Raw genomic sequence first — 14,058 nt, 5'->3', positions numbered from 1 at the left:
CTTCTCTCTCTTTTCCCTTTTTTCCGATCCCCCACATATGAATCTCCATTTTCCTTTTGTATTTAGATACAAATCATCTTAATCCTATACTTAGAGGGCTGAGATTGCATTCCTAGGACTTCTATCTCATCCAGAACATATTAGTAAGCTTTTCCCCTGCAATCTGACCTGTGCTACCACTATTTATGGTCATTTCCTCATTAATGCGGCCAGAGGAGTAGTTGTCTTGTATTTAATGCAAAGAGAATGGCTTCTACACCTTTCTCCCTTCATCCTTCTCGTAACCTGTGTTGAGTCTGCTTTCTTTCCTTTGTGATATTTTGACTTTATGCACCTCACACAACTAATGCTCGTCCGTGAGGTCAACTAATACTTGTACCCGAGGTCCTAGGTGTATCCTCGGAAATAATCTTAACAGTCCATCTAAATAGGATTAGGGGTCCTCGTCCCCACAGCAACTATCCAATATTAGTAGTTCGAAAGTCAACAATTGAGAAAGTGTCTTGGTGGGGTAGTCAATTTGTTTAACATGTCTTTTGATTAGATTTTTACTGATTTGTTAATTGTTTATGTACAAATTTTTAAAGCCTTATTTTTTTTTCTAGATAAACCATACTTTCATGGTTTGTTATGAGCCATTGATCTGTATCTAAAGAAAAGCCCCGCTCATGCATTAGTTCACTTGTACTTTCTATATCCATAGCATTTAATCCTACATCAGTTTCCTGTATTTTCTATATAGCATTTAATTCTAACATGTCAATTTCAAAATATAATGAGAGGTCTTCAACTTCAAGTGATAGCTCATTGGTAATGGCATCCTTTATGATGTCTAATGTCTATGGTTCAAACTCCACGTCTACCTCCTCCATCTAATGCTCCGCTTGATTAGATGTGGCGCATATCAACCATCATAACCACACTCTCCTTTTATAACATTCTTAAACATTTTCTTCAATGCTCAATCAAAATAAAATCAATCATTTTCTTATAATGATTTGACCTGATTGGGCTATAACTAGTCATGATCATACTTGAATGGAATTAAGAAGAGTTCAAACTTGCTAATAGTGGTTTCTCAGTAATGACAACAAAGGCTTAATCCCAAATTTTTTGGGTCAGATATGGATTCTCAACAAAACAATTAGGGTAGACCACATGTATTATTTTCTTCCATTCTTAGATCATTATTAATTTATACCATTAGCAATGTCCTTTGTCTTCCGAGTTTTATGTTACAGTCAGTACAAACATTTGAGAAAAAGATAACTTATCACAAATAACAAAGTAGTCCTAGATGACGATGCATATTATACAGAAATTTTTTTAAAAAAAGTAACAACCTCCCCCCCTCCCTCCTCCTCTCTCCCTTTGTTTTGGCACAGAAAGACGAACTTTAGCAGCAATCTTATTCGATTCATGCGCAACACGGTGGGAAGATGCTTCGTATGTGATCCTCAATTTTAGGCAAAAAGAAAACATAGAAGAACAAGATGCTTTAGACCCGTATCCAATTTATGCACAGACTGAGAATTACGATAAACAATCCCTAGCCTTTATCATAGAAGAAGCCAAAGCATATCATTTTCTTGAGCCATGCTTTCCTGCACGAACAGCCAACCCTAGCTCTTCGCATTGTTCTTCATTTGGTTGCAAGCTCCCTGGAATTGCACCAAACATTCTTCGAGATGCTTCAAACCCAGAAATCACATGATGCATATATGCTGATGCATCCTCCATGTTCCTCTTCATATTGAAAGATGTGGACATAAAGTTCTTTGAAGGACTTGTTGACAGTTTCCTTGTAGGTACCTGGTCCAGCTCAGCAACCTTCAGAAACCGTTCTGTAGCTGACTCCCATGATAATTCATGCCTATGAGCATCTGTCAGCTGTTCAGGCTCTTCAGCTAATGCCCTTCGTGTGGCTTCAACAAAGCCATTGCTGCTATCATAGGTCCAGCAATTGGGGAACTGCTTGAAGAATTCATTTGAGGGATGATTGGCACATACAACAATTTTTCCCATTGCCAGTGCTTCAGCTGTGGTGGTACAGACTACATCTGTGGTGCTTGGATTCAGAAAGACTTTATAACTGAAAGAGAAACAAGAAAAAGGAATTTAATAACACCACCAACCATGTTGACAATCTAGAAGCAAACCACATATGTGGTGGTTGGAAGATAAAGAAGAAGAAAAGAAAAGGAAGATCATTACTTTTGAGTGTTTTTGAAAAGCTGTATGCAACTAGAGTTCCATTTGTTATTTGATTATAACCACAAGACCAGTTTCATCCTTTCAAGAAAATAACTTAAATAATATATATATATATATATGTATATATATATATATATATATAGAGAGAGAGAGAGAGAGAGAGAGAGAGAGAGAGAGAGAGAGAGAGAGAGAGAGAGAGAGAGAGAGAGAGAGAGAGAGAGAGAGAGAGAGGGTTGGGTTCAAATTATACCTGGTGTAACTTTATGTTATGTTACACCAACTAATAACTTTTTATTGGACTAATATTAAAAAATCTCACTGTTGGATTACATGTTTACTATATTCTTAGTACACATATCAAGTTTCATGCCAATCAAATGTTGCTTACTATTCGCTCAATCAAAAAACCCATAAAATATGCACTATTTAAATGCAAAAACTTGAAAAATTAAACATTTGATTGATGTCATGGTTCTTGATCTGAAATCATCTTGAAATTTTGCAAACATGTAGAGTATAAGAAGAAAATCTAATCCAACAGTGGATTTGTTAAAATTTGCATTCAATAAAAAAAACATTGGGTGACTTAACATAACTTAGAGTTACACTAGGTTTAAACCAACTACATATATATATATATATATATATATATATAACCGCCGCCCCCCCCCCCCCCTCCCAAAAAAAAATTGGAGGATCATTATCTACGACATAAGAGGGATGAATAGCACATATTTGGCATAAGAAGAGCAGATTAAGATGTAGTTATAGGGGAACACAAGAGTGCTTCTAGAGGAGATATATACCAAGTTGGTCATCACAAATCATTAAAGTATTTGGACAGAATTCAATCTTCTCTGAAATTGCAAACAACAGAATGAACTTTGTTCAATTATTGCCCCTTCTCTCTTTTTGGAGGGGCCACCTGGGGAAGGGGGTGTGGTTTGAGTGACTTGAGTCATTGACTTATTGGCACAAGCATTTCTTCTCAGGACTATTTAAGTTGAGTCATTGATATGCTAGAACACATAGCATCCACCGCAAAAAATGTGATATTCATGATAGACCACAAGTTGCCACAGGTACTTTCTAAAGCTTCATTATTTGTTCCCCAAATTGTGAAGTCAATCGAAAGTGTTCTATAAGACCACCAGTAATTTTTGTAACATAAGACAGTTGGACATACAGGAAGAAGGCTTACTCATGGAATAGAGGATCAGAATGATCACGCCCAGGTTGAACTCTGACAGCTAGTTCCAACTTCTTAGCAGCTTCCTGGACCTGATCTGAGTCCTCACCACTTCCATATAAATCAACCTCAAGCCCAGCTAGTTCCTTCTGGTGATCACGAAGAAGTTTTAGTAGCTCCTTGTAGCCTTTGCTCCATACCATCTTCCCAATGTAGTAGGCACCTTTGGTGAAGGTTTGCTTCCCATTTTGTTGTTGCGCTATCTTTTTCTTGCCTATCTCAAGGAACTTGGGATTGACTCCGTGAACATTGCAAATTATTGATTTGGGATACTCCTGCGTGGCAGCAGATAATCTGATTACCTGCAATCAAAGTACAAGAAAAATCTGGTGAGAAAGATATTTTTCCAAGATAATGATAACAGATTTGAGAATAAGCAAAGTCAAATTTCCTCAAAATTGTCCACTTACTAATAATACATTTAGCATGTAGAAAAAAGCAAAGAAAATAGTAGTCCTAAAAGTCTCTTCTCCATAATTATCAATAGATTCAATACTATCTGTAAATCTTATGTCACATTGACGCTTGGAGCCCAATCACACTGTCATGCTACACCTAGATACACTTTGCAGCACAAAAAAAAGTTCCTAAATGTCTCACAAGCCACAATCCCCCAAAATATGCACTCAAAACTTTACAAAAGCAACTATATTTAACTCGAAATAAATAAAACAAATGGCCTTCAGCTATACAAAAGACAGATTCCGAATGTCTAATCTTCCCCTAACATTCTAGCACAATCAAGAATGATGCCCCTAGAATAAATAGTTTCTCAAGTGTACCATATCAACACACTGAAAATGTATAACTTCTCATGCAATGCATAACTATAATCGGTGCCAATAGGATTGTTTATTTGGGTAATTAAACTCACCCAGCTCTCATTAGGGTGGTTTGGGATATTTGTGATCAACCAAGGATAGGGATTTCAAATATGCCTATGGGGTCATGTATTTCCGTATTCATATTCATTAATAAGTATCATGCATATAATTTTCTTTTTCCTTTTCCTTTTCAGGCAATTAAACCAACTTCCCTTGAGATTTACGAAAACTACACTGCCCCGAAACTTCTATAGAAATGAGTACGACAGTCAACCCCCCCCCCCCCCCCCCAAAAAAAAAAAAAGACTTAATGCCTTTAATAGCACATTTGAATTTTCAATGGACTACCCGGCCCTTGGTTAAATGAAATTTTCCTATCTTACCCTTGACTAATGATGAAAGCACCATTTTGCCCCTAAGTTCCCCCCCCCCCCCCCCCCCAAAAAAAAAAAAAAAACCCTAAAAGGAAACCAAAGCCCCCCAATATTGCCAAAGGGGGGCTAGCAAAATCCTCATATTGCCCTTTCCATATCATTTTCTCAAATCCTCTTCTTTTTTAATTTTTTCTTTCTCTCTCCTCTCATCATTGTTCTCTCTCTTTGTCCCCTTCTCTCTTTTCCCCTTCTTTCTCATCTAAGCCGACCCATCTATTGGGAAACTTTAAGGACTAATTTTGTTGAATTTTTATTGACATACTAAGAAAACAACCATGTCCAGTACTGAGACAAGATCTTCCACAAACACCAAAGCCTCCACCGTGATTCATGAAGCTAAAACCCATCAATAATTAACTGAATGTTTATCTTTAAGATCATAGCACAAATAGAGAGAGAGAGAGACCCACAGAGGAACAAGGTGCATTTTAGCAAGGCTGCTAGAGAAATGGAGGAGGAATTGAGGTGTAAAATTGGATGGTGTTGATAAAAAATGGATGGCCATGATTGGATCTGATAAGTTCATATCCAAAAAGACTTAACCATAATTAAGACAAGAGTTAATAAATGTAGGAATTTTATTATTAAAAAAAAAAAAAAAATCTATTAGAGTTAGTAACATCAGAGGGTAAGGATTTATCCATTATGTTTATCACACACTACCTGCCTTGGGAGAAAGAGAAGGGGGGGAAGGGGAGTGTCTTTTTTAGCAAAAAGTTCAAGGGTTAATCATTAATATTGTTTACTTAAAACACAAAGAAGATTAATGCGATTTACCCTTTTTTTTATTAGTAAAAATAAATAACGGGTAAACTGCGTATTTGATCCCTATCTTATACATTATATTTCAATTTGGTTCCTAACCTTTTAATTGTGTCAATTTGGTACTTAACATTTTAGTACCATGTCAATTTAGTCCTTACTGTTAATTTTTGGATGAAAATTGATGACACGTCTAATGGCCAAAATAAAAAATTAGCTTTCATTGATGTGACAATACAATAAAATTTTATTTTGGCCATTTGACATGTCATCAATTTTCATTCAAGATATAACAATAGGGACTAAATTGACACAACATTAAAAGGTTAGGGACCAAATTGACACAATAAAAAGATTAAGGACCAAATTGAAATATGTTGTAAAGGATAGGGACCAAATATGTAGTTTACCCAATAAATAACTCTTTTTTATTGGTGTATTCCTTGCATAATTCCCTTGTACTTTGGTTTTGCTCATATCTATAGCTTTTTAATAAAATTCATTCTTACTTATCAGTTCTTTTCGCTCATGAAATGAACTTATTAAAAATAAATAATATCTAAACTGAATCAAAGACTGGTAGAGAAGGCTCTATTGAAGGTAGAAAAATCCAATATTATCAATAACAAACCCTTCATTATGTAAGAATGAAACAAACTTGGACCGCAAAACAAGGTTGTTAGGTTTTAAATTGTTGGCTAAATTCCTGTGTTAAAACAAAGTGTTGTAAGGATTGCATTTAAATCAAGTTTGGTTTGTATTTAGTCAAATCAAGAATCAGAAAGAAGTTCCAAAATCAAGCTTCAGAAGACTCGCTAGAGGGAACTTCAGATAGAAAGTTCACAAGACCATCGCTCAATCAAAACTTGAATTGGAAGTTTGTGAGACCTTCACTTGATCTAGATTGCGTGAACAGCAAACTGACTTAGCAGTGCCAGCTGTTTAACCCAATTCACTCTATACAAACCAACCCTTACTCCAGAGAGAGGGAGAAAGGCTGCCATACAGAATTAGATCTAAGAGTCAAAGCTCCTTGAACCTAAAAGAGTTCTAAATCCTCCTCCTAGAGTGCTTCTCCTTGTGAGACATTTTCAGAGTTTCTCTTTAAGAACTCCCCACTTGAGCCTTAAATGTGAGATTTAAACTTTTGTGGGTGTTGTTCCTTCAAACCATAGAAAACCTACACCCTTTCCAGTAAGTTCATTGGTTGAAAACTTTTAGAGAGTTCTTTGGAGCACCAGAGTTCTGAGTCATTGCAAACAAGTTTGTTCGTGGAGGAAGTTCTATAAAAGGATTCCATGGGCATGGGGCCACAATGGTGGAAAGGCAGATGGGTCATTCACTGAGGTTCCATAGAGAGTATAGGATACAAAGGTTATATATGTTCTAACAATTGTAAATGCTTATTCTATAGTGAACTCTTCAATTGATTTTCCACATCATCACCAAAATCTTTGTGTCGATTTTCTTGCTTTTATTATTATTGTTTTTGAGATTTGGTGATTTATAATTGTGGAACGACTATCTATTTGGATCAATAAATAACTTGATCTAATGATCAATTAATCTGATGCTTAGTCATTTGGGGTCTAAATCAGAATTTTACAAAAGTGTATACTGCAGCCACACTCTTGAAAGATAAATGATTCAACTTAAGAGGGCATATACAAAAACCAAGCACCAAGATAGGGACTTTTTCTTATTGATATAAAACTTCAATTTGAATATCCATCCAACACCTTCACCCACTAATTTGACACTTACTTATGCCACTAATAAAACAAAATTCTGTGTTTCCATATACTAAAGAAATATCACTGCATGTGAAGTTATGGAAAACTAACTAAACATAGCAATAACCAAAAGTTAGAATTTACTTAAATAATTAAGAGAGGCTTGATTCATTGCCTAAACTAGCTCAGAGGGAACATCAATCATCCCAAAGTTAGTCACAGCCATCACCCTGCTTTAAAATCTTTAAAGTCATTCAGACAAAAACACCTTCAAAAGGGATGTCTATCACTAAGACATAACTAAAATGATGGTACTCAACACCCCAAAATAAAATATTCCAGACTCAAAAATAATTCAGTATATGGAAAACTAACTAAACATAGCAATAACCAAATGTTATACTTTACTTAAATAATTAAGAAAGGCTCAATTCATTGCCTAAACTAGCTTAGAGGGAACATCAGTAACCCCAAAGTTAGTCATAGCCATCACCCTGCTTTAAAATCTTTAAAGTCATTTAGACAAAAACACCTTCAAAAGGGTTGTCTATCACTAAGACATAACTAACATAATGGTATTCAACACCCCAAAAAAAAAAAAAAAATTGCAGATTCAAAAGAAACTCAATATATATATATATATATATATATATCATGAAAACTAACTGTTATCAAGAAACATACCATGTGGCAATAGATATTAACAACCCAGGTATTTGCGTATTTAAGAAGAGATGCTTGCATCCCACTCTTCTCTCTCTTCACATATTCCATATAATTGGTATGAATAATTCCTACAACCAGGCGGAATTTGACCTTCCATCTCTTCCCATGATGAAACCATGTAAGATGCTCAGGCTCCTCAAGAACAGCAATATCTGCCTCTTCATCAGGGATGATTTCTGAAATATCTCCAACAGCAAGAATGCTCCTTTTATCTGTAGAAAACTGCACCACAAGTGATGAAATTGATTAGTATCATTCTCCACAACTGAAAATAAGAATTAAAATGGCCAAAAGACCAGGTTTTTAATATTGTGCCTAACGTTGGTCCTAACCCAAGACCAGAGAATTTGGGACAAAGCCAATGAATGGCAAATGATTTGACCTCCATGGGACCATGTCCACGGTCATTAGGGTAACAGTAAAGGTTATAGTTACATTTGAGCTTAGTATTATGCTTGAATTAGACAAGTGGGTTAAGGGGGATATATTGGCATAAGCACTTCAAAGTTCATGAAGTCTCCAAGGGATAAGGAAAATCTTTTGATTGCTAGGTTACACATAAAAGACAAAAGTATCCCTACTCAGGCAAACAACTAGACATTCAACTCTCTCTTATGGAACATGTCAAACCCACTTCAAAAAATGATTAATTTAGGTGCAGGTGAGTGCATTAAGGATTGTATAAATTTACAGAAATGATTACCCTTCCAGGATAAAAACGTATGCTGAAACAAGATGCAAATCCAGCCCTCTCCTCAAGCCACTGACGAACATATTTTTCCTGCTCTGAAGGTGATCTGAATGTGATGTTGCTGGGATATACTAGTACTTGCTCTTTCAAAGATAACCACGGAATCACCAAGGTGACCTTTCTCTCCCCGTCTTTTGAAAGATAAGCTGCACGAAACAGAGGGTTGACAGCAGTTCCAGTCATCCATGGAAGGCTGGCGGTAGTAAAAATGGCTATATGCTGCTTTTTATCCATTCAGTTATCAGGTTCAATTGCAAATACTTATCAACTCCATATGCTCTCTTACAACTTGAACCAAACTACTTACACAAATTAAGGAAGCACAACTTTCAAGGATCAAAATTGACGATCTCAACTGCACTAAGGGATAAAAGCAAACAATCATTCAAAATATCTAACAGCCATACAAATTCTAAAACATATTATGAAAGAAAACAGCCATGATAAAGAATTGAACATAACTTCTTCTTCTTCTTCTTTTTGTGAAAATAGAATTGAACATAACTTGTGCTAAGTAAAAACATACACACATACGTATTCCAATCAAATAAGTATTGAGAAATAATATTTTAAGATAAGGAATTCTTAAGAAGGGGGGAGTTCTAGCCTTCTAGGTACACACTTAGCATTTTCCCGGGTTAAGGGGAAAGATTTATATAAATATAAATCTTCAGTTACATCATTACAATATTAAAATCAATATCCAAAGAATCAGATTCCAACCAACTTGGAACTCCAGAGAACCAAAAAAAGGCCCTGGTTTTCCTCTCTTTAACTATAATTACTATCTATTCTTCTATAAAGCTTCACACTCAACTTGCAATACAATATCTCAATTTCCATTGAACAATAATTTTCAATCTAAAAAAGTAAACAATTTAGCTTAAACTAAGTATATTCCCTAATAGATTGACCCACTATTCTGATTCTCTAAAAACTTAAACTTTCCCTCTTTTGACTGGTAAGTTACACGTGCACTCAGCATATTTTGAACCCAAAATCTCCCTCTCTCAGTCTATTCTTATAGTTTCATTTGAGCCATAGCTCATAGCAAACTTCTTCTCAAATTTCATCCTATCTCAAACTCTAGCACCCAAAAATTACCAAATATTCAAAAATAATAAAATAACATAATAGCAAAATCATGTAACAGAACTTATAACAGGAACAAAAAAAACAAAAAAAAAAAAAAAAACACACACACACACACACACAAAGAAAAGACAAGCTCAAATATTGTTGGCCGTACAAGAAACACGAAGTAAAGCAATTTAGGATCAAACAAACTAGAACAAAATTTGTACCTTAAATTAATGGCTATAACAGATGAACTAGAGATTCGCGTTATTAGGCAAAAACTGGAATTAAAAAAAGAGAGAAAAATAAAAATTGTACCTTAAAATTAATTGTTGGAAAAAGCAAACTTAAGCGAGAGAGAAATGTGGAGCTAAGAGAAGAGACTTAAGAGAAATTTTGTGGAAAAATATGTTATAGAGAGAGAGTGAGAGAGAGAGAGAGAGAGAGAAGAAGAAGAAGTGTACGAAAGAAAAATTACGTAGTTTTACGGAAAAAGGAAACGTGATAGAAAAACTCACAGAAAGAAAGGAAAATACTTTGGGGTCGTGGGCTTTAAGGTACTTTTATGTGTAACTGAACCGTGCCGTTGAAGACAAAGTGTTTGAGGAAATGTCTAAGACGGCGTCGTCATAGTATTACGTGTATTCCGTTAATTGGCGATGCTGTCTATTGGACGAAACAGTTGGAGACTTGGAGGTGGGCCGTGGTATGATTATCGGTTAACGGGCTGTTTTTGTGCTGTGAAAGACGAAGGATCCCTAAACAATTGCCAGACTTTTTTATTCTCTCTCCCTATTTTAGCCTTTTTCTTGGTCGAAAAGCCAAACAATATGGTCAATATGCGCTGTAGGAAGGAATTGTTCCAACCTAAAGAAAAAGCATGACTTGCTTACAAGAATATGAAGATTTTTTAAATATAATAATGATAAAATAAATGAAGGAAAATTAGTCAGAATTGTGCTTGATTTTTTTTGTTTATAATACTTTACTAGGATGACCATAAATTTGGTGGGGTTTTTTTTTGTTTTTCAATTTTATTTTATAGTTTCTTCACACAATATTAACCTGACAAACGAGTTATGTCGAGCATATTCATATTCGATCCAGTCAGAGTGGATCAAACCAAATTTGAATTCAGAGTGGATCGAACTAAAATGGATTGCAAAACAATGTGGACTTTTATTGAATTTTTGACAAGTCAAGTCTACTCTGTATAATTTTTTTTTCCACGTATATGAAAACAAACCTATTGAAGTGGGCCCATGTGTGTGGCTTGAATTGCCACAAGCTCAAGTCAATTACAAGTAAACCAAATACAACTTGTAATAGGAAACCATAAGTCTAAGTTGGTCACAATTGACCAAATACAATTGATACAAGGAATCTTATATTGCCACTTAAGCATAGCAATATATAAGTGCTAGTGTGCAGCAATTATAATGGACAATTCCTAAAAACCTAGCAACAGTCGCATAAGAAGAAGAATAATGTTTTCCTGTCTTGTGGGTGAGAGAGAGCTAGGCTGCATTGGGATTTGAGTTTCTTGGGAGTGTTCTTGTACACTATTGTATTTTCCTATTTTTATAGTGAAATTTATCCGTCATCGTCGTGGAGGTAGGCAATTTGCTAAACCATGTAAATTCTTGTGTTCTTTGTGTGTGCTTGTTATTTAATTTCTGTTTATTTACTGTTATTGATTTGAGTCCTGAGGTGCTATCTGCACAATAAATGGTATCAGAGTCAGGTTAGGATTCAATCCTTTGAATATAGTAAAGATGTCAAGCACAAAGTATGATGTAGAGAAGTTTTGTGGTAAGGGAAATTTTTCACTTTGGCAAAGGCGGATGAAGGATCTCCTAATTCAACAAGGAGTTCATAAGGCCTTGCTTGGGAAGGAGAAAAAACCGGAAACAATGAAGGATGTAGAATGGGTAGAGATGGATGAGAAAGCAGCTAGCACTATTCGTCTTAACCTAGGTGATGAGGTCATTCACAACATCCTAAAAGCAAAGACCGCAAATGAGGTTTGGGAAAAACTAGAAGGTCTTTATATGAGAAAGAGTCTGACGAACAAGTTGTACGTGAAGAAGCAACTGTATAGTTTGCATATGAAGAAGGGTTCTAATCTGTTGGAGCATCTCAACACATTTAACATGTTGAACACCCAATTGTCAATTCTTGGGGTGAATTATGAGGACAAAGATAAAGCGTTACTCTTATTAGCATTGCTTCCTACTTCTTTTGATTATCTAATGACTTCATTGATGTACGGGAAAGAGACTATAGTACTTGAGGAGGTGACTGGTGCTCTCTTGTCACATATGAAGATGAAGAAAGATGGTGATGGTTCTCAAGCTAATGGACTTATTGTAAAATATGAGTCAAGTAATAGGGGTAGAAGTAAATCAAGAGGACGGAGCTCCAACAAGAACAAATCACAGTCTAAATCACGTGCAAAGAAAGATGTAGAGTGCTTTTATTGTCACAAGAAAGGGCACTGTAAGAATCAATGTAAAGAGTTGAAAGAGCATTTAAAGGATAAGAAAAATGGTAAAAAACCCCTAGAATCAGCTAGTATTGCTGAAGAAACATTAGATGACAGTGAAGTTGTTGCATATTTACTTTTAGTTTCATCAGGTAATAATGTTCTATTGGAATCTTGGGTTTTAGATTCAGCATGCTCATATCATATGACTCCAAAAAAAGATTGGTTTGACACATATAAGCTTTGCAACGGTGGTATGGTCCAAATGGGTAATGATGCTACATGCCCAGTTATTGGGATTGGTACCGTGAAGATCAAGATGTTTGATAGAGTTATGAGAGTTCTTAGTAATGTCAGACATGTTCCAGACCTTAGAAAGAATTTAATTTCTTTAGGAGTATTGGATGATTTGGGCTATTCATACTCATCAAAGGGTGGAATCATGAAGATTACCAAAGGTGCTTTGATGGTGATGAAGGGATAGAAAGTAAGTGCACTTTACAGATTGATTGGGAACACAGTTGTAGGAAGAGTTGCAGTCACCACTTCGATGGAGTCCAGCATTGACGACACAAAATTATGGCATATGCGACTTGGCCATATTGGTGAACGTGGTATGTTAGAGTTGCACAGAAGAAATTTATTGAAAGAGGTGAAGACATGCAAGCTAGACTTCTGCAAGTATTGTGTATATGGGAAGCAGCATAGAGTCAATTTCAAGACAGGCTCTCATACAAGTAAGGGTGTTCTTGACTACATTCATTCAGATGTTTGGGGTCCAGTAATAGTTTCTTCTCATAACGATGCTCAATATTTCGTTAGTTTCATTGATGACTTCTCTAGAAAGGTATGGATTTATTTTATGAAGTATAAGTTTGATGTGTTTGGCATATTTAAAAAGTGGAAAGTACAGGTTGAGAATCAGACTGGTAGGAAAATAAAATATCTTAGAACAGATAATGGACAAGAGAATAGAGATAAAGAATTCATAAGATTTTGTGAATTAGAAGGCATTACTCGTCACTTCATAGTTATAGGAACTCCACAGCAGAATGGGGTTGTAGAGAGAATGAACAGAACCTTAGCAAAAATAGCCAAATACATGAGATTGAATGCAGGATTGCCTAAGGTGTTCTGAGTAGAGACAGTTAACACAGCAAGCTTCATTATTAATAGATCTCCATCATCAGCAATAGATTTTAAGATTCCAAAAGATGTTTGGTCAGGTAGACCAGTTGATTATTCGAGTCTAAAAATCTTTGGTTGTCCAGCTTATGTGCATGTGCAGAGTGGAGAGCATTCTAAATTGGATTCGAAGTCAAGAAAATGTGCATTTCTTGGTTTTGAAAAAGGTGTTAAAGGCTACAGGTTTTGGGATCCAATCTCAAAGAAAACGTTGATCAGCAAAGATGTCATATTTGATAAAACCTTTATGTTGAAAGAGAATGAAGCAGAAACATGTGATGATAGTCCACAGGAGAAATTAACTATTGAGGTGGAATTTGATGAGAATAGTTCACCCAATGATAAGGGTGATGCTGAGATTGATCCATAGCAGCAATAAGAAGGGTCTTATTCAATTGCTAAAGGTAGAGAGAAGCGGGTTCACAAAGCACCACAGAGATATGGCTTTAAAGACATGGTTAGTTTTGCTCTCATAACTAGTGGTGGAGATCCATTCTCTTTCAAGGAGGCTATAAATAGGAAAGACAATGATAAATGGCTTGTAGCAATGTTAGAAGAGATGGAGTCACTACAGAAGAATAAGACTTGGGAATTAGTGAAATTGCCCAGGGGAAAGAA

The 14,058-nt window shown here is 35.6% G+C and overlaps 1 protein-coding gene across 2 annotated transcripts; it reads right to left on the bottom strand.

Annotated features, from left to right (window-relative positions):
- Positions 1-1,144: 1,144 nt before the first annotated feature.
- LOC126696982 (digalactosyldiacylglycerol synthase 2, chloroplastic) lies at positions 1,145-10,217 on the bottom strand. Of its 2 annotated transcripts, XM_050393768.1 has the most exons (5): positions 10,089-10,217; positions 8,646-9,048; positions 7,901-8,164; positions 3,416-3,765; positions 1,145-2,092 (listed from the first exon to the last, which is right to left on the bottom strand). In XM_050393768.1, exons 2-5 carry the CDS (start codon positions 8,925-8,927, stop codon positions 1,582-1,584), a joined length of 1,407 nt encoding a protein of 468 aa, XP_050249725.1. In that variant the 5' UTR covers positions 8,928-9,048; positions 10,089-10,217; the 3' UTR covers positions 1,145-1,581. The 2 variants fall into 2 exon arrangements, with proteins under 2 accessions (XP_050249725.1, XP_050249726.1); XM_050393769.1 differs by lacking the exon at positions 10,089-10,217 and having other exon boundaries at positions 8,646-9,053.
- Between the last annotated feature and the right edge of the window lie 3,841 nt (positions 10,218-14,058).

The sequence above is a fragment of the Quercus robur genome, chromosome 8 (genome assembly GCF_932294415.1).
Source record: "Quercus robur chromosome 8, dhQueRobu3.1, whole genome shotgun sequence".
NCBI classification, from domain to species: domain Eukaryota; kingdom Viridiplantae; phylum Streptophyta; class Magnoliopsida; order Fagales; family Fagaceae; genus Quercus; species Quercus robur.
Note: the sequence above shows the minus strand (reverse complement) of the source record. Positions and strands in the feature narration are given on the sequence as shown.

Coding starts and splice junctions, on each gene's coding strand:
- LOC126696982 (XM_050393768.1), bottom strand. CDS start 8,927: ATGGATAAAAAGCAGCATATAGCCATTTTTACTACCGCCAGCCTTCCA. Junction 8,165..8,645: donor TACGTTTTTATCCTGGAAGG/GTAATCATTTCT, acceptor CTTGTGGTGCAG/TTTTCTACAGATAAAAGGAG. Junction 3,766..7,900: donor TTAATATCTATTGCCACATG/GTATGTTTCTTG, acceptor CTTTGATTGCAG/GTAATCAGATTATCTGCTGC.